Here is a 24,143-nt window from a genome sequence, read left to right on the forward strand (position 1 = left end):
TTCAGAATCGGCCCCTTATCCTCTCTGTCGTTCTCTCTCTTTCCTTTTTGAGAGAACCCTCCTCTCTCTCTCTCTCTCTCTCTCCCTCTCTCTAATTTGAGACAACCCTAGAATGCTGAAACGGCCATAGAAATAAAATTTAGGTAAGGAAATTAAAAACCCATCTCAGGGAACTCAGGTTTTCCCATTTTCCATAAACCACAAGAGCGAAAACCAGACAAAGAGTGGTAATGGAGAACAACCAGCAGCAAGCTCAGTCCTCTGCATATCCAACAACACAACCCCCATTTCATCATCTCCTACAACAGCAACAGCAGCAACTTCAGATGTTCTGGACATACCAACGTCAAGAGATCGAACAAGTGAATGATTTTAAGAATCATCAGCTTCCCTTAGCCCGAATCAAGAAGATCATGAAAGCCGATGAGGACGTTCGCATGATCTCTGCTGAAGCTCCAATCCTCTTTGCCAAGGCCTGTGAGCTTTTTATTCTTGAGCTCACAATCCGTTCATGGCTTCACGCAGAGGAGAATAAGCGTAGAACATTGCAGAAGAATGACATCGCTGCGGCCATTACTCGTACGGATATCTTTGATTTCTTGGTTGATATTGTTCCTAGGGATGAGATCAAGGATGAGGCAGGGCTGGGAATTGCTGGGAGTACCACCAGTGGGGTGCCTTACTGTTACCCTCCGATGGGTCAGGCAGCACCGGGCGTTATGATTGGCCGTCCGGCATTACCCGGAATTGATCCCAGTGTGTATGCTCAGCCACCATCGCAGGCATGGCAGTCGGTGTGGCAGTCAGCTGAAGATGGATCATATGGGAGCGGTGGTAGCAGCGGACAGGCTAATTTGGACGGGCAGGGCGGGTATGCGTTTCATTCTTCTTCTATCTGACCCTTGGTGGAAACTTGGATTCTTCAGGAAACGAATTGCTTATGGTTTGGTTTTGATTTTAGCTTTTGACAATTATTACTCTGTGTTTTTTATCCAATATTTTGCAATTAGGACGTGTAATATCTGTAATAACATATATAATTGTGCTGAGAACTTACAAAGGATACTTTTAAGTTTTAACAACTATGATTGCACTTAGAACTTCCAAAGGATTGATGTCTGGATTGAAGTTTCAACTCTGATGTTTTGGTGGGAAAGTAATTGCTTTAGAAAATGACTTGATTAGAATTTGATTTTATTTTTCTCCAAAGATTTTGACAGAGCTCTATCATCTGTAATTGCACCAAAATATACAAAACATTGATATTTGAATTAGAGTTTTACTCTGACTCTTAATGGGAAAAATAGATAGTTAAGAAAATTAATTCATTTTACTTTGATTCTGCTTTTGGTTTTGAAAATCTCTCTCTTTGTTTCTTTTCCAATACTCAACCAGTAGGAGTCATGACTTCTATAATTTTTCCCCCAAAACAATGAAAAAATTTGATATCTGAATTGAAGTTTCAAATTGCTAGAAGTGAGCCTTCCAACAAGTAGTTAGAATGAATGATGTGCAAGCAACTTTTAGCTTCATGTTTCATATCTTTTTGTTATTTCTTATTCTTTTTACTTTTTCAAGTAAATCTTTATTACTAAAATAAAAAGGAACAAGAGATCCCTCTTTCAAGGCACTCTCCCACACCCCCAACCCACAAAACCCCCCCCCAAAAAAAAAAAAAAAAAAAAAAAAAAGAGAAGAAGAAGAAGAAGAAAACAAATATACAACAACAAACTCCGCCTTATCCCAACTTAATGGGGTCGGCGACATGGATCTGAGTAAGAACAAAGAAGAAAGTGTGAAAGTGAAAGGAACGTAACCCAAAAACAGCAAAAGTTAGAACCTCAACTAAATGGGGTCTGCCACATTGATCCTAGCCCTCCAGTCGGATCTATTCGAGGTCATACTTGGGACTATATCTAAACTATGCATGTTTTTCCTCACTACTACTCCTATGGTCATTTTAGGCCTATCCCTAGCTCTTTTAGTTCTTTTAATTTGAATCTGATCACTCCTCCATACTGGGACATTTCCATGCCTTTGTTAAACATGGCCATACCACCTCAAACAACTTTTTGGAGCTTCTCATGGATTGTGGCAACTCCAAACTCAGTTCTAATATGTTCGTTGTTTACTTTATCCATCATAGTTTTGCTGCACATCTATTTTAACATCCTCATCTCTGTTACACATAGTTTATCTATATGACACTTCTTAATTTCCTAACTTCCTAAATATCCGCCCCGTATAGCATAACGGGTCATACGATTGTCCTATAGAATTTTCCTTTAAGCCTTAAAGGAATGCGTCTGTCACATAACACTTCGGATGCACCTCTCCGCTTTATCCATCCCACCTTAATTCTTTATGAAACATCATCCTTTATATCCCCTTCTTTATTTATGGTTGAGCCCAAATATCTAAAATAGTTATTTTGGGGTATTCCTCTCCTTAATTTTTACCATATCATTTTCCATTCTAGTGTGACTAAAATTACACATCAAATACTCTGTCTTTGTTTTATATATCTTAAAACCTCTTGATTCCAAGGTCTCTATTGTTTTAACTTAGCGTTAATCCCCCCTTTACTCTCATCCACTAAAACAATATCGTCAATAAAGAGCAACACCACAATACATTTTTGTGAATGTTCCTGGTTGGATTGTCCATGACAAGCGCAAAGCAATAAGGGTTTGAAGCTGATCCTTAATGTAGCCCAATAGTAAATGGGAATTCACCACCTTGCCCTCCCACGTTTCACACACTAGTCAGCATGCAACCATACATATCTTTAATTATATCCACATATTTGCTTAATACCATTCTATTCTTTAGTACATGTCATAGTAACTTCTAAGAACTTTGCCATATGCTTTTTCTAGTCAATAAAGACCATACAAAGATCCTTCTTGCTAGCTCTGAATATTTTCATGAGCCTCCTAAGTAGGTAAATAGCTTTAGTTGTGGATTTACCTGGCATAAAACCAAATTGGTTCTCTGAGATAGTAGAGTCTCTTTTTAGACGGGCTTCAATAACTTTCTCCCACAATTTCATAGTATGCTCATTAGTTTTATGCCTTTTTAGTTATTGTAGTCCTGAATATCCCCTTTATTCTTGTAGATCGGAACTACAATGTGATGTAGGGGGTTCCTAGGTGACTAGGTCTCCTACAAGATTAACTAACTAGGTTGGGTTAACTCAAGGGGCTTAGGTAGATAGGACAAAAAGAAACTCAACAAACAAGATTAAGCATACAAGATAAAATGAGACTAACAAACAAAGTAGCCAAAAACAATAATAATCTAGACAGAAAAACACATAAATTCTTACTTAAGTTTCAAGTGGGGACATGGGGAAGGGAACAAACGACATACGAATGTTAGGTTTAGCACAAATCAATCTAGACACCCAATTAGATATGCAAACAATCAATGTCCTCTAGCAACCAACTAAAATAGAAAATCAGCAGGGTTTTTTTTTTTGGGGGATATAATAGTGACAAAACAACTTAAAACAATGGGTAAAAATAGGCATAAACAAAGGGCAAAGGTTGGCTTCAATGTCAATGGGCTGCAATATATAATAGGGATTAATGGAGGTGGGGAGGGTTTAGTTTAATGTTTTACCGTACTGTTATCCAGATCTGAGGAGAAAAGAAGAGATCAAGGTCCTCCAAAATAAAGAGATGCAGTCCACCTTTAGTTGATGAAGACAAGTCTAACCGGTTGTAGAGAGATCCACAGTATTGTCAATGCAGCTTGGTGAATGATGTTGGGGGTCTCAGCAACTCACGGACAACAGGTACAGCTAGCAGTAATCCATTCATTGAAAGGAGATCAGCACCAGCGGAGAGTAAACAACAACCGAGAGTAGCAGCAGCAGTGATGTAATGGCAGCAGTGTGTAGCAGCAGCAGTGATGTAATGACAGCAATGTGTAGCAGCAGCAGTGAGCATCGAAAGGGGAGATCAGCAGCAACAGTTCAACATTAAGGAAAAAAGAAGAAAAAAAAATACAGCAGCAGCAGTTCAGTCTCAAAGGGATATAAAACAGCAGCAGAAAAAAGAATGGAAAAAGAGAGGGAGGCGAGACAAGAGAGAAGAGAGAAGGGAGAACCGAGAGACTAAAGAGAGGAAAGAGGCGAGAGAGAAAGTGAGAAGACGTGATGGAAAGAGAGAGAGAATCGTGAGAGGGGTGGGGGGCCTTGCTTTTGGATTTTTTTTCAATTTACATTCATTGTATTAAACAATGGCCAATGGCCTTACACTTAAATAGAATAAACTTCCAAAAATAAAAAAAAGATATTTAGAAACCCAATTACTTGAAATAAAAGACTACCTAATAGACCAATATGAAGAAGTCCTAGTTTCCTAATTATGTAAGACAATCAAATATCACTAGATTTAAAGCAAAGTTCTAAAATCAAATAAGATTTGGTAGGGTCCACAAGATCTGCAAAGTACTAGAATCAAATAAGATTTGGTGGGGTCCACAAGATCTACTGATTGGGAGGACAAGGGGGGATCGAACCCAGCGCTGGAAGGCTGGTTCGACTCCTCTCTTTCCTTCTTCTTTCTTGTTTCTTCTCTTTCCTTTTTCTTTCTTGTTCAATCCTCCAACCACAAAGATGGACTTGGTTGAATCTTCTTCTTCTTTCGACTGTACACCTTGATGTCCCCATCACAATGTTTCTCCTTCATTCATTTGGCATCTTTCTTGTACTCATAATATTGTTAAAAGGCTTTGTCAACCAAGATACCCCACATAATCTTAAGCTCTTCCACACCTCTTTTGGGACCTCATTTTAGTGTCTTACCTACTTTCATCTTTCTCAAGGTTTCCTTAACTCCGGTTACTCCAACCTTTCGTATATATCTGATGGATGGTGTCTTGGTGGATAATGCAATCTTCCAGGCTATTCCTACTTGAACTGTTTCTATTTAGTTGGTCGCAAATATACTCATTCCATCTCTTTATAATGTCTTCATCCTTTTCTAGCACTCTACCGTCCTCACTTTTAATACATCTAACATGATTGAAATTACTATTCTTCCTTTCCCTCAGTTTAGATATCTTATAGATAAATTTTTCCCCTCCTTTGTGTTCAGATTATTATACAGATCATCATAGTTTTTTGCCTCTTGATTTCCCCCACAATATTCCTAGCTTTGTTTCTTGTAGTATTATACCTCCTTTTTATCTTTTGCTTCGTTAGTCCTTTGCCAAGTCTTAAAACTATCTTTCGTGGCCTTAATGCTTGCTTGGACCTCCTCATCCCACCACCAAGTCTCCTTAGGGGCCCACCGAATGCCTTTTGATTCCCTTAGGACTTCTTTAGAACCTTCTTAATACTGGCCTTCATCTCGGTTCACATTTTGTTGGTGTCTCCCTCAAAGTCGTACTTTCCTTGTTTTACCACTTTATTTGTAAATGAATCCAATGAATCTCTTTTTAATATTCACCACCTTACCTTAGGGCAAACATACTTCCCTATTTTACGTTTTGCGTAGTGAGTGAGACACATATCAAAGACAACCTGTCCATGTTGAGATGTTAGGCTCTCCTCAGGTATTACCTTACAATCCTTATATAACAATTTGTCGGACCTTCTAGTTAGGAAGAAATCTATTTGCCTGCTGTACTATCCACTTTTGTAGGTAACTAGGCGTTCTCTCTTTTTAGAAAAACTGTTCACATGGGTAGATCATAGGCTACCGCTAAGTCAAAAATTGATATCCCCTCCTCATTACTTTTCCCAACTCTAATATCCTTCGTGCACATCTTTATATCCTCTACGATCTCTCCCAACATGTCCATTCAGGTCACCTCCTATAATAATCTTTTCAAATCTTGCACTCATTCATCCATCTGTTCCCAAATTGGAGCTCACTACATTCATCCAATCCTACTTCGGAGCATAAGTGCTAATCATAATGACAACCTTTTTCTCCAACACCAGCTTGATGGATATAATCCTATCTCCAACTCTTTTAATATCTACTACATCATTCTTAGTTCTTTTTCCACTACTTTGCCCACACCACCTCTATTATTTTGATCTCCCAAATACCAAAGATTGAAGTCGTTTTACACCTTAGCTTTGTTACCCTTCCATCTAGCCTCTTGTATGCAAGCAATATTAATCCTTGTTCTCCTCATAACACTTATCAACTCCATACTATTACCCATTAAGGATCCAATGTTCTAGGTTGCTAATCTAATCCTATGCTTTTGGGCTAGGTATTGTACTCGCCTTTTCCCTTGCCTACTTAGCACCGTATCTGGGCATCGACCCTTGCGGGGACACCCTATCGGTACAAGGATGATAGGACATGATATAAAGAAACAATAGAAATCAGAAAACAAATGGATCCATGCAAAGGTGATTGGCTGAATAAATTAAGGTACCAACTGCCTACCTAACACACCAATATAGACAATAAATATATATATAAATATAGGAATAATACAATAGGATATAATGAGCATGGACCTACTGCATTAAACATATGTATCTGTAGTAAATGAGAGAAAAAATGAAATGAAGAAAATAAAATCCAGCAGCTTAACAACAGGAATCGGTGTTCTCTTGTCCACTCCTCAGATTCACCCAATTGGACTCTGTCAAAGGAATTACTGAAACTAACAGGAAATAGTTGAGAAACAACAGGGACTGTGTCAAAGGAACTATTTTAAGGAACAGGATATGGTTGAGTAACACCACTGCATTTTAACACAGCCAATTGAGTGGATGCCTCACCTAACAAACAGTCTGAATGGCCTTGACCTCCCTCCTTGGGACTATAGTACCCTAATCCTAATTTTAGGAATATAGTAATGGGACCTGATGAACTTATCCAGAAACTAGGTTGTTGTAATGTAAAAAATTAGAGATAGTATATCTTTTTTGTAAGATAGCAAACCTGATGTGTAAAATTAGCTGAATAGATTTCTATTCAAAAGTTTAGGCATGGTTCAGGTGTAAAATATAAAAGGTATAACAAAGTTCTGGAAACAGGGTATAGAATGTTGGAGATATACCTCCACACACTGCCACTCATCGTATCAACTCTCCTTCACCACCTGTGTCCAGCTCACACGTAGTCACTTAGTGTGGTTAGTTTGTTAAGGCTGTTTCAGTGGCATAACCGAATGTATTTAGCTGGAGCCTAATCTTGATCCTTTGTAAAACCACAACTGTATAAGTGTAATATGTCATTAGTGAATAATATGTGAAAAATCATTGCATAGAATAGGAAATTCAATACCAAGAGAATACCAATAATAACCAAACTCAGGTCAAGTGTTTCTTAGATAACCAAACCCAGTGCATGGAGATCTCTATTTGTAATGGTTGGATGAACACCATTATTGAGGGACATTCAAACGTAGCGGTTAGATCTCTTTTAGATCCCTTAGGTGGATCTTCACGCTACATTGATTAGATTCAGAGAGCAAGTGATTTGCAAAGTCAAGTGACTTTCTTCATCTTGGAGATTGTATTCAGACAATGCCATTGCTGATGAATTGGCAAGGGTGGATTTAACAGAAATACTTCGTATTTGGGCATGTATTCTATTGAGAAGACCCTTTCATATGTCCCTATGCTTGGGCTGTTGCTTCTTGTTGTAGTAACTCTGGCTTGTACCCTATTTCTTGCCTTGCAATAAAATATCTTTGTTACTTTTGAAAAAAGGGGGAAAAAGTACGGCGCTGTAGATGATCTACAAATAAATTTACCCGAAGAAGTGTTTGCAACCGTTCATGATGTGTAGAACTGAGCTCTTGCCTCTTAATCACTCTTTGGTTGCTACTGTAAAGAGAAAGGATAGGATCCTTTCATTGTATAGCTGTTATATGAAAGGATAGGATTCTATAGGATTCTTTCAATCCTTGCATTGTATAGCTGTTATATTTTTGTAATATTCCCTTTCCCTATAAAATCTTGTATAGGTTTTTGTAATATTCTCTTTCCTTGTAAAGTTCTTTCTTTCTATGGACTTACCTTGTATGGGTGTCCAATTTTGTGTATTTATATGGGTTTCCTACATGAATACAAGACACAGAATTTTACTGATTTACATGGTATCAGAGCCTTCTCTAGAATCTCTGGAGCATTCCGATCATCTCTGCAGCAAGGGTTCAGATCTCAGCCTCTGCCAGGCATTTTGATCCTCCGATTCCAATCTTCCGCTGTCCTGTGAGTAATCTGTGCATCTGTGAACAGTCCTTGTTCAGTTCTGCTGCAATCTATGCCTTGTGGGTACCCTCCTTCCTCACTTATTAGTTCTTATCCTTATATATATATATATATATAAATTTGTTTTGCTGCCACCTATTTTCTGCCACCCGTTACCCATTTGCTGCAATACCATCCTACGTCTCTTGCTCTTTTCATTACTCTTCATTGACTGCTATTAATTTTTTTTTTTCCCATTATTTGTTCTTCCAAAATGGAAAAATCTGAGATATTGTCGGTTAAATTCGATGGTACAAACTATGGTATTTGGAGGTTTCATTTTCAGTTTTTTGTGGAAGGGAAAGGTTTGTGGGGCTATATCGATGGCTCGACATCCCAACCATCTGTTACTGATCCTTCCAAGTCATCTGATTTGGCTAAATGGAAGATTGATAATGCTAAGATTGTCACTTGGATTCTTGGTACTATTGATCCGCATATTGGTATTCCTATGCATGGTTTTTCCTTGTCTCATGAGATGTGGTCATATCTTGAACGAGTTTATCAGCAATCAAATTTAGCCAGAAAATTTCAAATTGAAAATGATTTAATTTCATATGGTCAGGGAGAGAAGTGTATTCAGGAGTATTATGCTGGTTTCCTCACTTTATGGAATGAGTATGAACAGGCTCATATAATTTCCAATTTATCTGATTGTTGCATTAGCACCTTACAGAAAATATATGCTGAAAGAAAAGTTATGCATTTTCTCATGAAATTGAGAGCTGACTATGAGGTTGTTCGAGCTAACATCCTCAATAGGGGTACCCTACCTGAAATGGATTTGGTTCTTGGGGAGTTGCTTCGAGAAGAGACTCGACTCACTACTCAAACTACCCTTGACCAGAAGAAGGATGATGCGGTATTCTTCGCCAACAAACCCAAATCGAAACCTTCCTCTCGTGATTTTTCTCATGTTCAATGTTATGAATGCAAGGCTACTGGTCATACTGCTTCTCATTGAAAGAAGCGCAATTTTTGTGTTTATTGTAAGAAAAATGGTCACATTATCTCGGAATGCAAAGTGAAACCACCAAGAACCTTCACCTCTAGTCCACCTACTGTTCAACCAAGGGCTTATCGGGCTTCCGAAACACCATCCTCTGCACCCTCTTCACTTGATTCTGAGAAAAACAGTGTTCCTGCTACTGTTGGAATGTCGGATGAGGTTAGGCAGCTAGTCCAGAGCAGCGTGACCTCTGCCATTTCTTCGGCATTTTCTGCCATTGGGTTGTCTGGTAAGGTTTCTTTTTATTGCTCTCCATCTACTCCTCTGTGGATTCTTGACTCTGGAGCTTCTAATCATATGACTGGTGTTTTTTCTTCTACTATTATTCCTAAACCTTGCAATGATGGTCGACAAATTCTTACTGCCAATGGTGATAAGCTAGATATCATTGGTAGTAATAACTTGTCACTATCTACTTCCTGTTCTCACCCCCTACAGTTAACTAATGTTTTTCTTGTTCCTAGGCTCACCACTAATCTTATTTCCATTGGTCAATTGGTAGATGAGGGTTATATTGTTAACTTTTCTTCTCGTGGTTGTGTGATTTAGGACCCGCGCACTGGGAAGGTGATAGCGAAGGGGCGTAAAATTGGGCGTCTGTTTGCGTTGGAATTTGAAACATTGAAGAGCATGTCTTCTCCTCCTTCCTATTTACCTAGTTCCTCTTTTCTTGTTTCTTCCTCTTCGGACTTTACTTCATCTAATAATTTGTGGAATATGTGGCATTGCCGTTTAGGCGATTTATATTCTGACAGACTGGAGTATTTGTTTCATAATGGTAGCTTACCCAACAAAATTTCTTCTTTGCAATCTGTGGAAAAATCATGTGTGACTTGTTCTTTATGTAAAAGTATGCATTTACCATTTCCTTCTCACTCCTCTATTAGCACTGCTCCCTTTGATATTGTTCATAGTGATGTTTGGGGACCAGCGCCGATTTTGTCTCGGCTGGGATATCGTTATTTTTTGTTATTTATTGATGATGCTACCCGATACACATGGGTTTATTTTATGCGTAAACGATCTGAATTTTTCGCACATTACAAAACCTTCTCTTCTATGGTTCACACACAGTTTAACTCCAAAATAAAGGTGTTTCGATCTGATTCTGGTGGTGAATACACTGATGGTATTTTTCTTCAATTTCTATCCCAAGAAGGTAATTTACCACAAAAATCTTGTCCTTCAACTCCTCAGCAAAATGGGGTCTCTGAACGCAAAAATCATCATATTCTTGCAGTTGTTCGGACATTACTTCAAGACTCTCATGTTCTTGTGACTTTTTGGGTTGAGGCAGTCTCCACTACAGTATTTCTCATTAATCGTATTCCATCTTCTGTATTGCACAAACAATCTCTATATTATTGTTTGTTTGGTTCTATTCCTGACTATTCTTTATTTCGGGTTTTTGGTTGTTTGTGTTTCGTTCATTTACCTCCGCATGAACGAACCAAGCTTTCATCTCAGGCTGCAATGTGTGTCTTTGTGGGCTATAGTTCTGTGCATAAGGGTTTTGTATGTTATGATCCATCTCTTCGTCGTTTGTGCATCTCTCGTCATGTTGTTTTCATGGAACATATTTTTTTGTTATACTCATATTATGCGTTCTCCTATTTCCTCTGTTTCTTTTCTTCCTCTTTTTGATGTCCCTTCCTCCTCTTCTGCTCCTCTTCAAGTGTATCAACGCCGACAACGACAGACGACTCCAACAACAATGCCCCTGCCTATGCCTTCGGTGTCGGGTTCTGATCATATATTATCACAGGCTTCTGATCCTGAGGTAACTCGTATTGATTCTAATATTTCTTCCACTAATGTTTCCTTTACTAATCCTATGGTTTCTTCTTCTGATCCTGTTTTACATCGTTCCACCAGGGTTTCTAAGCCTTCTCTTTGGTATGGATTTTCAGCTAATGTTTCTAGTGCTCTGCTTGCTTCTCTTGATCCTTATACTTCATTTGCTCTGTTTGCTCCATTGGATCCCGTTACTTCTCTTTTTGTCTCGTTAGATCCTGTTTCTCTTCCTAAATCTTACCAGCAGGCATGTCGTATTCCTTGTTGGCAAGAGGCTATGGACTCAGAACTTAATGCTTTAGTGGAAAATGATACTTGGGATATGGTGCCTACTCCTCTGAATACTCCAATTATTGGGTGTCATTGGGTATATTCTGTGAAGCTCAAGTCTGATGGCTCTATTGATAGATATAAAGCTCGTTTGGTTGCTCAGAGAGATAAACAGGAATATGGTATTGACTACTCTGAGACTTTTGCTCCAGTTGCTAAGATGACCATTGTTCGTGTCGTCTTAGCTCTTTCTGCTGTCTGTCAATGGCCTATATTTCAAATGGACGTTAAGAATGCCTTTCTACATGGTCATTTAAAGGAAACAGTTTATATGCACCCCCCTCCTGGTCTTTCATATAATCAGTCAATGGTTTGTAGACTAAAGAAATCCTTATATGGTTTGAAGCAAGCTCCTAGGGCTTGGTTTGAACGTTTTCGAGAGGTGGTTATTCATGCTGGTTTTACTCAGAGTTACCATGATTACTCATTGTTCTTTCATTCTTCTGCTAAAGGTATGGCGTGTCTTCTATTATATGTGGATGACATTCTTATTACTGGCGATGATATTGACGCTATTACCACATTGAAGTCGCTCCTAAGTTCTTCCTTTAAGATGAAGGATTTGGGTCCTATCACATATTTTCTTAGACTCGAGGTTCACTACTCTAAACGGGGTTACTTTGTTAATCAACACAAATATGTTCAAGATTTGATTAAACTGGCCAACTTAACTGATGACAAGAAAGTGGATACTCCTATGGAAGTTAATGTCAAATCATAGTTTTGAAGGCGCTGGTGCGACAGAGGCGTTTGAGGGCCTGTCAGAGCGCCTTAGTAATAAGGCGGGCATAAAACGTCGCCTTATTGACTAAAGCGTTCTTGTGTACTTTTTTTTATAAAACCAATCTATTTGGACTCAAATACTAGTTAAATCATATTACTCATATGCTAAATAAATATTAAATGTTTATGTTCATACCAATGTAAGGTATTCATCAAGAAAACAAATCAATAAAGTGAATAAACTAAGTTCATCATCAATTCATCATCAATCATTAATCATCAATATTCAATCATGAATCATCAATATTCAATCATCAATCATCATAACATATTAACATATAATATAAATACATAATTATGAAACAAAATTATAAATATAAAGAAAAGAAGACATAAAATATTTAAGTATTTATTATACTTACCTCTATGATCCCATAATGAGTGCCTAAGCCCTAAGGTCATCCACTATATTTCTACTCCTGTCAAAGAAGTAATTAAGAACCTAGAATTAAAACACATTGAAAGTAAAAATCGAGATGCCAAATTAAATGGATGAGAAGTGATTAACCTGGGGATTCTTAATCATTCTAAAAAACTTTAAACTTCAATGAAGCTAAAACATAAAATAAACTAAAATGCTAAGAATTTAGTAAATAATGAAAGTCAAATACTTAAAAGTTCAAGGACTCAAAAAACTTTAAAGTTTAAAGACTCAAAATACGTCAAAGTTCTAAGACTCAAAGACTTTCAATCCAAATCAGTAATTAAATTAAAATCTTCTTCTTCATCTGCATTCTGTTGTTGGCTTGCATCATTTGGAGCTATGCCATAATCATCCTCAATGTTTTCATCATCACGAATATCCTCTTCACTCATCTCATCCACTNAAAAAAAAAAAAAAAAAAACTAATCATACGCAGAAGGAACAAGCAGGGAGAAGAAAGAAGAAAAGAGAAACAAAAACATGCACAAATCAGAAATTTAAAATACAAACTAAAAGTCTAAAACATACCTGGAGAAGAATCGAAGGAGAAGGAGAAGCTGGAGGTTGCCGAAGGCTGTCGAAGGAGAAGGAGATGTCGCCGGATGTCGCCGAAGTCTGTTGGAGGTGAAGGAGAAGTCGCTGGAGGAATGATCGTCGCCTCGTCAGACGTTGGGGCTTGGGGTTTTGAGTTTTGGAGGCAAAGTAGCAGACTAAGACTCTGAGAGAGAATGAGAGGCACGATTTTGATTGGTTTTGGTTTTTTTTTTTTTTTATGGTAAGGGTTTTTAGTTTTTGTATGACTTTTGATCCAATGCATCACATGTGCATCAGATTTTATACACCTCTCAATAATAATATGTAATTTGGAATCTTCAGAAAAACAATTTTAAATTTTATTTTTAAAATATCCAATACATAAGACGACTGCCTTGTACACTAAGGCGCTATAAGGTGTCGCCTTGCACGCCTTTTAGCGACTTAGTGCCTAAGGCGGTCGCCTTTCACTCTTCTCGTGAGTTGGCGGACTGCCTTACTTCCAATGGACCGCACCAGCGCCTTAAAAACTATGTCAAATACTCTAAGCATGCTGGAGAACCTCTTTCTGATCCTACTATATGTCGGCAGCTTGTGGGAAGTCTCATCTATCTTACTATGACTTGCCCAGATATTTCTTATGCTGTCCATATTGTTAGCCAGTCCGTTTCGTCACCTTGCCAATTGCACCTCACCGCTGCTCACCGCATTATTCGCTATTTGCGAGGTACAACTACACAAGGGCTATTTTTCTCCTCTTCTTCAATTAAATTGCGTGCCTATGCTGATGCTGATTGGGCTGGTTGTCCCGACTCTCGGCGCTCTACTTCAGGATGGTGTGTTTTTCTTGGGGACTCTCTTATTTCTTGGAAATGAAAGAAGCAGCATACAATTTCCAAGTCATCTGCAGAGGCTGAATATCGTTCCATGTCATCAGTTTGTAGTGAGATTGTTTGGCTTCATGGGTTATTCAAAGATTTCTCTGTTTCATTTTCAGAGCCAACACCTCTCTATGCTGATAATACTAGCGCCATTCGCATTGCTTCCAATCTAGTATTTCATGAGCGCACAAAGCACATTGAGGTTGATTGTCATTTCATTCGTGACAAATATCTTAATAACCTTATTTCTCTTCCCTACATAGCTTCTGCTCATCAGATTGCAGACATTTTTACTAAAGCTATGTCTTCAGCTCGTCATTGGTGTCTTGCATCCAAACTTATGCTGTCCACCCAGCATCAGTTTGAGCGAGAATGTAAAGAGAAAGGATAGGATCCTTTCATTGTAATCCTTTCATTGTATAGCTGTTATATGAAATGATAGGATTCTATAAGATTCTTTCAATCCTTTCATTGTATAGCTGTTATATTTGTGTAATATTCCCTTTCCCTATAAAACCTTGTATAGGTTTTTGTAATATTCTCTTTCCTTGTAAAGTTCTTTCTTTCTATGGACTTACCTTGTATGGGTGTCCAATTTTGTGTATTTATATGGGTTTCCTACATGAATACAAGACACAAAATTTTACTGATTTATAGCTACGTCCTTGGCTTATTTCAATTGCTCAATGTGTAGATAAATACTTCAATTTGGTGGATTTTAAAGAGTCCCAGGAACATGGATTTGATCTGAAGAAACCCTTTAAGGTTCAGGCTGAAGATAGTGTCAAACTTCTGACGTATCTATTTGTTAGAATATTTAAAACGTTCTGTGCATGGAAGATTGGTGAAAATTTTCTGGTCCTTAAGGGGGATCATGAATTATTTAGTTTGCAACTTTATTGGTTAGTTAAAAGGTTCAAACAATGGTCAGAGATTACTTTTTGCTTCAGTTGTAGCTTGCACTGAAGGCATTAGTTGTTGGCACAAGGGGAACGCTAACCCTAACTACAAAAATTAGGGCTTAATGCCAAGGGAAAAATTAGGCAGGAAAGGAATGGATGGATTGGATTATAGGTCTAGGCTAGAAAATATCTGCTAACAGAAACAATAGCCTGGTTGCTCAGATTACCAGAACAAAGGAATTAAAACAGAACTCAGAACATGGCAGGGATGAGGCTTGGTGGGAGAAATATGCTATTTCACAAGTGAGAGCTTTACCGGGGTTGATACTCCAGTTGAGTGCTGGTCTAGGAATGACCTATCAGTGGCCAAAACCTCAGACCAAACTGAAGTCTGCCTCAGGGTGTGGTTGGGCTGGTAAAGGACTTGCAGAAAAACAGGGCAGGATTGGAATATGGGTATGAAATAAGGGCTGCAATTATGGGGTTATGGGTTGGTTTGAGAGGACTGGATGAAAAGGGTTGGTGGGTGAGTTTCAGGGATATCAGTGCAGTTCCAATGGAGTTGTTTCAGAAAAAAGTAACATAAAAACAGAGTATCCGCCAGGGTTGAATGTTTTAGTTAAAATGATCTGTTCGATTGCTATCTAGAGAGGGGTTTTCAGGACTAAAAAGTAGCAGAATAGAATTTGAAGAATACAGCAAATTAGTGTAGCATTGACCGACATTTAGGCCTTGGGAATCTACCCTATCGGCCCAAGAAGAATCCACTCCTCCACTGTAAATCCACACAGGAATATGGCTAGCATTAGGCAATTCATTACTAATAATTCTTTGTTTACAACTGAGGTGGTTGATTCCTGTATGTAGAGCAGAGATCAGCCTCCTTACTTGTGTAACAAACATAAACATTCCAATTTTAGACTACGACATAATGGAAACTATTCCTAACTTGTTACTAGACTTCTAAACTGAAATAAGACTAGATCTTATCACAATAACAAAAAGTCAGCCTATTACCGACTAAATGTTGGGGTAGCTACATGGATCTGTTTGAAGGTAAAATAATAATAAGTAAAAAGAAAGGAACACAAACATCTCAGAAAAATCCCACCTAAATGGGTTCCCGTACATGTATCCTTGCCAAGGTTCAAAATTTCGCATTTCGACCAAGTTTCAACCTTTGTTGGCAATGAAATTTTGGAAATTTCGAGGAAATCTGAGAATTTCTCCTGCAATGGTGAAAACCTTGGTTTCGACCCCCAAACTGTGTTTTCTTTGTCTGATTTTTTGTGTACACACCCTATTTTTACATTTCTAACCTATTCAAAGAATTAGTTTCATGAAAAAAAAAAAAAAAAAAAAAATCTAAAGTGATACTTGTGTTGACCCAAGTTTGCTAGTGTAAGTTGACTGAAGCTGTACTACTACTACATATATAAGTTACTAAGAAAAATTGAAAATACGTGATTAAAATAGACAAAACATATTGTAGAGGATGCAAAACAAATAATAAAAATTGAAACCATTCTACTATATTTACAAGTACCCTTCCTTAGGTAGATGTACTTGGTTGTGTAAGATTTGTAGAGAGAGAGTCCCAATTGATTAGATTGGGGCTGCCCTCCTTCATTCATTAAATAGACTAGTCATGACAAGTCCTACTAGGAATAGGACATAACAAATCAGAATAAGAAACTAACACTAATTACTAACTCTAATTGCACTCAGTCCTAATAGGATTAGGACAGTCCTCATGGAACTAGGAAAAACCAGAAAAACCAAAGGGGGAGCCTGCGACTTGGGCAGGACTCCATTCTCACGACATACTTCTAACACTCTCCCTCAAGCTGAAGCATAGATGTTAATCATTCACAGCTTGTTACAAATATACTTATATACTCCACTCTTCTATTCCCTAAAGACTTACTGAAAACATTTACAAGTTGTTCTCCTGTGCAAATATCACTTGTAGAAATAATCCCTTATTGTAGCTTTTCCCGAACAAAGTGATAATCAACCTCAGTATGTTTTGTCCTCTCATGGAACATTGGATTTGCCACAATATGGATTGCAGCTTGGTTATCACAACATAACTTCATAGAAGAAGTGCACTCAAACCCAAGCTCTGTCAACAGGTGCTTCATCCACATCAACTCACAAGTGACATGAGCCATGACATGATACTCAGACTTTGCGCTAGACCTAACCACAACAGCTTGCTTCTTACTCTTCCAAGACACAAGATTTCCGCCAACAAATGTACAATATCTAGTAGTTAATCGCTTATCAAGAGGAGATCCAACCTAATCAACATCACAGAAACGCTCAACATGTCCATGTCCATATCCATGATCAGAGACCACAGACCACGGCTTGGAGCCTTTCTGAGATACCTCAAAATATGCACAGCAGCCTCCCAGTGAGACATCCATGGAGATGAAAGAAACTGACTCACGACACTGACAAGGAAGGTAATGCCAGGCTTAGTCATTGTCAAATAATTAAGCTTTCCCACCAATCTCCGATACTTCTAAGGATTTTCTTACAAATCACCACTCTCAAATGTCAGCTTCACAGGCAGATCCATTGGAGTATCTAAAGGCTTGGACCCTAACATTCCAATTTCTTTCAGCAAATCCAAAACATATTTCCTCTTGAGAGAGGAAATACCTTTTCTTGACTGAGCAACCTCAATACCCAAGAAATTCTTCAATAGTCCTATACCTTGGTCTGAAATTTCTGTTGTAGATGTGTTTTCAGACTTTGGATCCCTTTGATGTCATCTCCAGTGATAAAAATATCAACATAAACAACCAGAAATATCCTCCTTGTGCCAGACTTCCGATATAACACTGAGTGATTACTGTCACACCTGGACAACCCAAACTCACAAACCACATTAGTGAACTTGCTAAACCATGCTCGAGGAGACTGACTTTAAACCATACAATGATTTCTTCAATTTGTACACCATACCAGACTCCCCTTGAGCAACAAACCATGATGGTTGCTCCATATGAACCTCTTCATGGAGATCACAATGAAGAAAAAACATTCTTCACATCTGGTTGATACAACGGCCAATGAGAAGAATCAGCAAGAGATATCATAATACGAACAGAAGCTCGTTTGGCCAGAGGAGAAAAGTGTCCAAGTAATCAACTCCAAACACTTGGGCATATCCCTTGGCCACTAACCGAGCCTTTAACCGGGCAAGAGAACCATCTGGATTTACCTTAGTGACATAAACCCATCAACAACCAATAGCGGACTTACCCAGAGGTAATAGTACAAGATCCCAAGTATGATTTGCATCCAAGGCCAACAAGTCCTCTTCCATGGCTGTCCTCTAGCTAGGACTAGACAATGCCTCTACAACAGACTTAGGAATAGGATGACTAGACAAAGTAGTCAGACAAGATTGAAAAGATGATGATAGACCAGAATAAGAAACAAAGTTAGGAATGGGATGTTGGGTACAACTCCGAATATCCTTATGCTGTGCAATGGGAACATCAACATCAGAAGATGACAATGAAAGGGAAATACCTAGATCAGGGACCGTAGGCGAAGATGACGATGTAGGAACCGTAGGGACAGGGGGTGCCGAATCTTGATGAGGATGACGAATGTTGACAAAACACACCACTGAGGGGAAAACCTTAAGGAAGGCAAAAGAGGAGGGAGTTTCTCCTTAAAACAGTGAAGCAAGAAAAGGCTGGAGAACCGTGAGGAGAGAGACCCGAGAGCGGCAGTGGTGATGGGGCTTGGTGCGTGCAAACGGAGGTGAGGTCTAGGCGGCGATGGTGGTTCTCATAGGGAGAGGAGATAGAAGATAGAGGGTAGCGGTGGTGGTGAGGCGCAATAGAGAGAGAGAAAGGCGGCTGTGAAGGTTGGGTGGCGATTAGGGTTAGGTTTTAGAGATACAGATTCTGATACTATGTTGAATTGGGAAAATATTACTTGTGTCTAAACTTGACACAAGCCTCTCGATTTATGAAATAAAACTCTAGAGGACCTAAGAGTCTGTTTGGTTAACACCCGTAAAACCCATTAAATAATAATCCATTACTTTAACAATAACTTTATCTAATATATTCTGAAGGGGGCACCTTGTGTAATATGTAAACTGGTCCATGAAAGTAAAGTAATTAAAGTAGTAATAATGGTTAAGAGAATCTAAGGCGCTCTAGGAGACAAATAATCAAATAAACCACCGACACTTATCAATTGCAAGAGACAGCTTATACTCGAAGCTCTGAAATTTTTGGTAGGTCTGTTGTTGCCTAGTTGCCAAGGGACGCAAAGCGGTCGCCTTGCCTTGTCAGAATGACAAATATGTTGTTGCATCAATGAAAGTTTCATAGGTCGTGTTCCATTCTTTCACTCAGAAATGAGAGTCTACAGTTATCTGACCTAGTGTAAACTGGTCCATGAAAGTAAAGTAATCAAATTAATAATAATGGTAAAGAGAATCCAAGGTGCTCCAGAAGACAAATAATCAAATAAATCACTGATTCTCATCAATTGCAAGAGAGCTTAATCTTGAAGCTCTGAAAAGTTCTGAAAGCACATGTATAAATACTTGAATGAAAGGACAAATGATATTAGACTTTTTATTTTTATTTTGAGAAGCAGTGGTAAATGGTATTAGACTTGTGAGGAAATATTTGGGTTTGGAAATTCAAGCATCTATTCTAGGTACTTCAAGTGATGTGCCAAATGCTGTATTACTATGTCATGCATTTTATGTGTTGTGAAATTAATTTTTTATCCTGTTTTAGGTTTTTGTAAGTCAATTGATGTGGCCTTGAACAGAAGTTCTTGGTTTACTGACCTATGGTCTCAGTTTTGATACAATGATTGTTATTTTAAAGAAATTTCGATCAAAATTTCGTGAATTTTTTTGGTTTCGACAGAGGTTGAAATGAAACCAGGTGCAATACCTGGATCTTACCAAGTTTTTGTTGAAATTTTGTAGTTTTGGAAAATTTTCAACCCTGTTTCTGGTTTCAGTATCGTTTTGGCTGAAATGATATAAACCCCTTGTATGAAAATGCAGGGTTTTGATTGAAATGGGTTTTGCTAGTTTTCATAGTTGACTCCAAAGAGGGAAATTTTTTAGGAAACCTCTTTTTGTGATTTTTGGCCAAATTATTCTTAATCTTTGTGGTACAAGGTGTTGGGAAATGTTGGAGCGCATCTACAACCGACTATATGCTGCATTTCTGGAAGTGTTTTGCAAGATTCAAAGTTGAAAGTATATTCATTTTCCCATTTGGGTGCAAAAAATGGGCAAATAGTTAGTGGCTAGCCTTCAATTTTTTATATGTTAGAGTCAGTAGGAAGATCTACGACTTCAGAGAGTCCAGTTTAATGTTTTGGTTTTTAATTATTTAAAAAAAAAAGGAAAATTTTGATTTTCTTGCAACACATTTTTGAAAAAATAGGGTTAACACTTGGTATATATGTTGACATTTTCAGAATACTATAACATAGCCAGCATTTGTGATATAGTTAGAGGATAACTTGCTTTGGCAATAACAATCTGCTAGTGGTTTTGTTCCTGCCCAGAACTTGATGTAGAATTAGGAATCTAGGATGGGCAGCGGGGTCCAATGTAGGTCCAATGTAACTTGCTCGTTCTCTTCACTCTTTAGAAAGTCTGAAATAAACCATTTATAACATTTAATAATTATAAATGGTTTCTAATTTTATATTTATTCATTCTAATGCATATTTCTAATTTTATATTTATTCATTCTCTATTGCATATTTTAATTATTTCAATTGAATTATTTATTTTCTGGTACTAAATTTTGTGTAGCATAGGTTATATTAGAGAAAATATACAGCAACGTAAAACACATACACTACCAACATAGGGTTTGAAGCCAAACTACAATTTTGGAATTTTTTTAAATGATCTAAGGGCTCCACTGTGTTTAGAGGACTTAAAATTAGAGTTTCCCATCAGTTTTGGGATCTGATTTGACCATTTGGGCCTCGAAAGCAGCAGTAGAAACCTACAGCCGAAACTTACAATGTTTCGGCCAGGTTCAACCGAAACTTGATAAACTTGGTTCCAGCCAAGTTCAACTGAAACATTGGTTCAGCAATGTTAAACTGCTTCGACTATGTTTCGAAACTGAAACTTCGAACCTTGTTGTATAGTATAGCCATAGGTTCTCTCTCCTAGTGGAAGCAGTTTAACATAGTGTGACATTAAATTTTTCTAATTTTAGTTTATAGGTAGTCAAGCTTCAATTAGAATTTTTTTTGGGGGTAGGGTTAATATGAAAAATTGACTTAGAAAAGGCCTAAACATTATGATTGCAGGTTTTGATGAGGTGATGGGCAGAGTGAGATAGGCTTTGGGTTGAGATGGAGAATAAAGTTGACGTACTACTAGACATGCCCTCTTTTCCCGTGTTGTTGAAATAAGTTGAATGATACTCTAGTAAAGGGATTTTTTTCCTCCAGAGGGATTGGGCAAAGTGATCCTTTAGCTATGTTGCTATTTCTGTTCATGGTGGAATTCTTCAGCAACATGATGTTAATGCTGTAAATAAGGGCTGCTTTGAAAGGGTAAAGTGTATGGGGCAGTTTTGGTGATGCCCTATTTCAATACGCTGGTGACACGCTTGTCTTTTTGGGGGCTAGAGTGGATTAGTCTGCTTCCTTGGACATTTTCTGATGTGTTTTGAAGATGTATCAGGGTTAAGGACTCATCTCCCCAAAGCAGTTTTGATTGGTGTTAGAGGTGGGGGCTGTAGGTTGGGTCAGATCCCTTTCAATTATGGAGTAAATCCTTGATGCATTGACCTTTGGAATCCAACACATGAAAGGATGGAGAAGTCTGTTGGTGTGATTTGATTTGGAGCACTATGGAGAGCATTCAAGTTTACATCTATTCTGTTGGTTCTAGATTGAGTATCTAAAAGGAGGTAAAGAATTTTCATGAAATTTCCGTATGGATGGGGTCGATGAGAAGGACAAGGTATAAATTTAATTTGGTGTGGTGGAAGTTTGTAAACCAATAAGACATGCTGGGGCTACATGCCTGTGAGGTCTAAGATTGGTGAATAAGGGGGGATTGGTTAAGTATCTAAGGGGATTTAGTGATGATGGACTCATTCCCTGCTTGGAAGGAGATAATCTGTAAATACTTAATCTCCAATGGAGGTTGAATAGGCTGTGTTTGGTATCCATTCTGGATCAAGAACGTTTCTGTGAGTGTTTGTGAACCCAGAAGACATGGTGGGGCTATATGTCTGTGAGATCTAAAGATGGTGAATAAGGATGAACCTGTTAAGTGTCTATGGAGATTTAGTGATGATGAACTCATTCCCTGCTTGGAAAGAGATTATTTGTAGATAGAGACTGTCCGATGGTGGTTGGATACTAAAGCTGTGTTTGGTATGCATTTGTGCAATGTGTTCTGGATTGTGATAGACGATGTTTGGTAAATATTCCATTCTCAAATCCTTGGGACGCAGCCAAGAATGCAGTCCATTCTGGAATTCGATTTTTCCATTCCTTGTTCTCATTCACCAGCATGAGTCTATCTCAAGTTGCCCTTCCCAAACCAAGAAATTGCAGAGCTCTTGTTCCACTCTCTATTGCCGTCACTGAAGAAATTTTGAGTTCCAATAAGTCGATGACCCAATAGATCCATGGCTTTCTCTCTTCATCACTCAAGAAGACTCCACTACCGCCGCAGCCAACTCATGGATTCCTGAAGCTGCTTTCTGACATGCCGCCATTGCTATTGAACCATCACTTCCTCCTTGAAGCCTTGTTTCCACCCCACCCATCTCATCAGTGATCGGACAGACTCTCAGTTGGCAACACTGCCATCTGCTGGTCGAGGATGGAGATAAGATGGATGTAGAGTTGATTTAGATTTCAGATTTTATATCTAAATGGTGAATAATTCCATTGATGAAGTTTCCCGGTGCCATTCTGCCAATATTACTCCCCCAAGACTCCAATCCAAAACCAGAATCTCAGTCCGCACTGATCACTTAGCAGAAAGTTAGAAACTACTCCATTACAGTCTACCATGTTCTCGATTACTAACCCACCAGTAATAGGAGAAAAGGTTGAACTTCCTACTTCTTTTATTTTTATCTTGAATATTAATAAAGGAACTAATACATGGTAAGACAACTCCATCTAAAAGAAGACGACTAGATAGAGGTGGTTTCTGCTCCCATTGGGAATTTGAGGGTTCCATCCATCCATCCTGAACATGTGGTGATCCTCCAAATTCTTACATCTTTCCCCTTCTTGGATAGAAAAAAGAAGGTATGTAACTGAAAAGGGACTAGTGAGAACATAGAGTGAATTAATGAGGGACTTTACTGATAAATAGAAGTGAACTAATATGAAGGAGACCGCTGCATTGGGGAGAATTTCTACAGGTTTTGCTGACCAACAGTCTGCAAGGTTAACCCAAGAGTTGTTTGGTGAATTGCTGAAGAAAAGGGGGGATGGGGTTTATTGCTGTCTAAAGTCAAGAATGCATAAGCCAAAGATGCATCCAAATAGTGTTCTTATTTTTAAGTGAGATTGCATTCTGCATTTTGAGAATGGGAGTTTGCATTCTCAGATACCAAACATGGCCCAAGTGTGAGGAGGTTCAAGTAGTTTTTTATTTTTGGGTTTTTTTTTTTTTTGCGGGGGGTGGGGGGGGGTGGTTTGCTCTTAACTTTTATTGTGTTATAATAAGATGTGGTGTCGTTGTCAGGGAAATGAGATTATGTGATCTTTGAAAAAACCTGTCTTTAGAGAACTAGAATTTTAAAAGCTAGATTATTTAATTTATGAAGTTTTAAATGTGGATGTTGCATTTGACTACTACAAACCATGATTGATTGGATCATTTTAAATTACCTGACTCTGTGTGGCGGCAGCAGGTGAATACCAATCTGCAAAGGAAAGATCAGCTGAAGGGATGGAAATTGTAGCTGTTCGACAAGGACTGCAGCGAATCTGACTGTTTGCAGGTGTTTCAATTCGTCAACAACATTGAAAGATTGCCATGGTGTCTATTTGCTACTTTATATGAAATTAAAAAATTGCTAATAGTTTTAGCAGTGAACACAACCTATTTATTAGCAGTGCATATTTTGTTTATTTTCATCTAAGAACAGCTAATTAGGAAGCTATTAAGTAACTAAACTATCAGAGCTAACTGATGTACAATCTGTTATTTACTATATAAACGATGAATGCAACGCGTTAT

The 24,143-nt window shown here is 38.2% G+C and overlaps 1 protein-coding gene across 5 annotated transcripts; it reads left to right on the forward strand.

Annotated features, from left to right (window-relative positions):
• LOC122081729 (nuclear transcription factor Y subunit C-1-like) lies at positions 1-24,142 on the forward strand. Of its 5 annotated transcripts, XM_042648952.1 has the most exons (3): positions 1-871; positions 8,090-8,256; positions 23,815-24,142. In XM_042648952.1, exons 1-2 carry the CDS (start codon positions 231-233, stop codon positions 8,199-8,201), a joined length of 753 nt encoding a protein of 250 aa, XP_042504886.1. In that variant the 5' UTR covers positions 1-230; the 3' UTR covers positions 8,202-8,256; positions 23,815-24,142. The 5 variants fall into 5 exon arrangements, with proteins under 5 accessions (XP_042504886.1, XP_042504888.1, XP_042504887.1 ...); XM_042648954.1 differs by lacking the exon at positions 8,090-8,256 and having other exon boundaries at positions 3-943; positions 23,812-24,142; XM_042648953.1 differs by lacking the exon at positions 8,090-8,256 and having other exon boundaries at positions 3-943.
• Position 24,143: the final 1 nt, after the last annotated feature.

This window comes from Macadamia integrifolia, chromosome 6 (assembly GCF_013358625.1).
Source record: "Macadamia integrifolia cultivar HAES 741 chromosome 6, SCU_Mint_v3, whole genome shotgun sequence".
Lineage (NCBI taxonomy): Eukaryota > Viridiplantae > Streptophyta > Magnoliopsida > Proteales > Proteaceae > Macadamia > Macadamia integrifolia.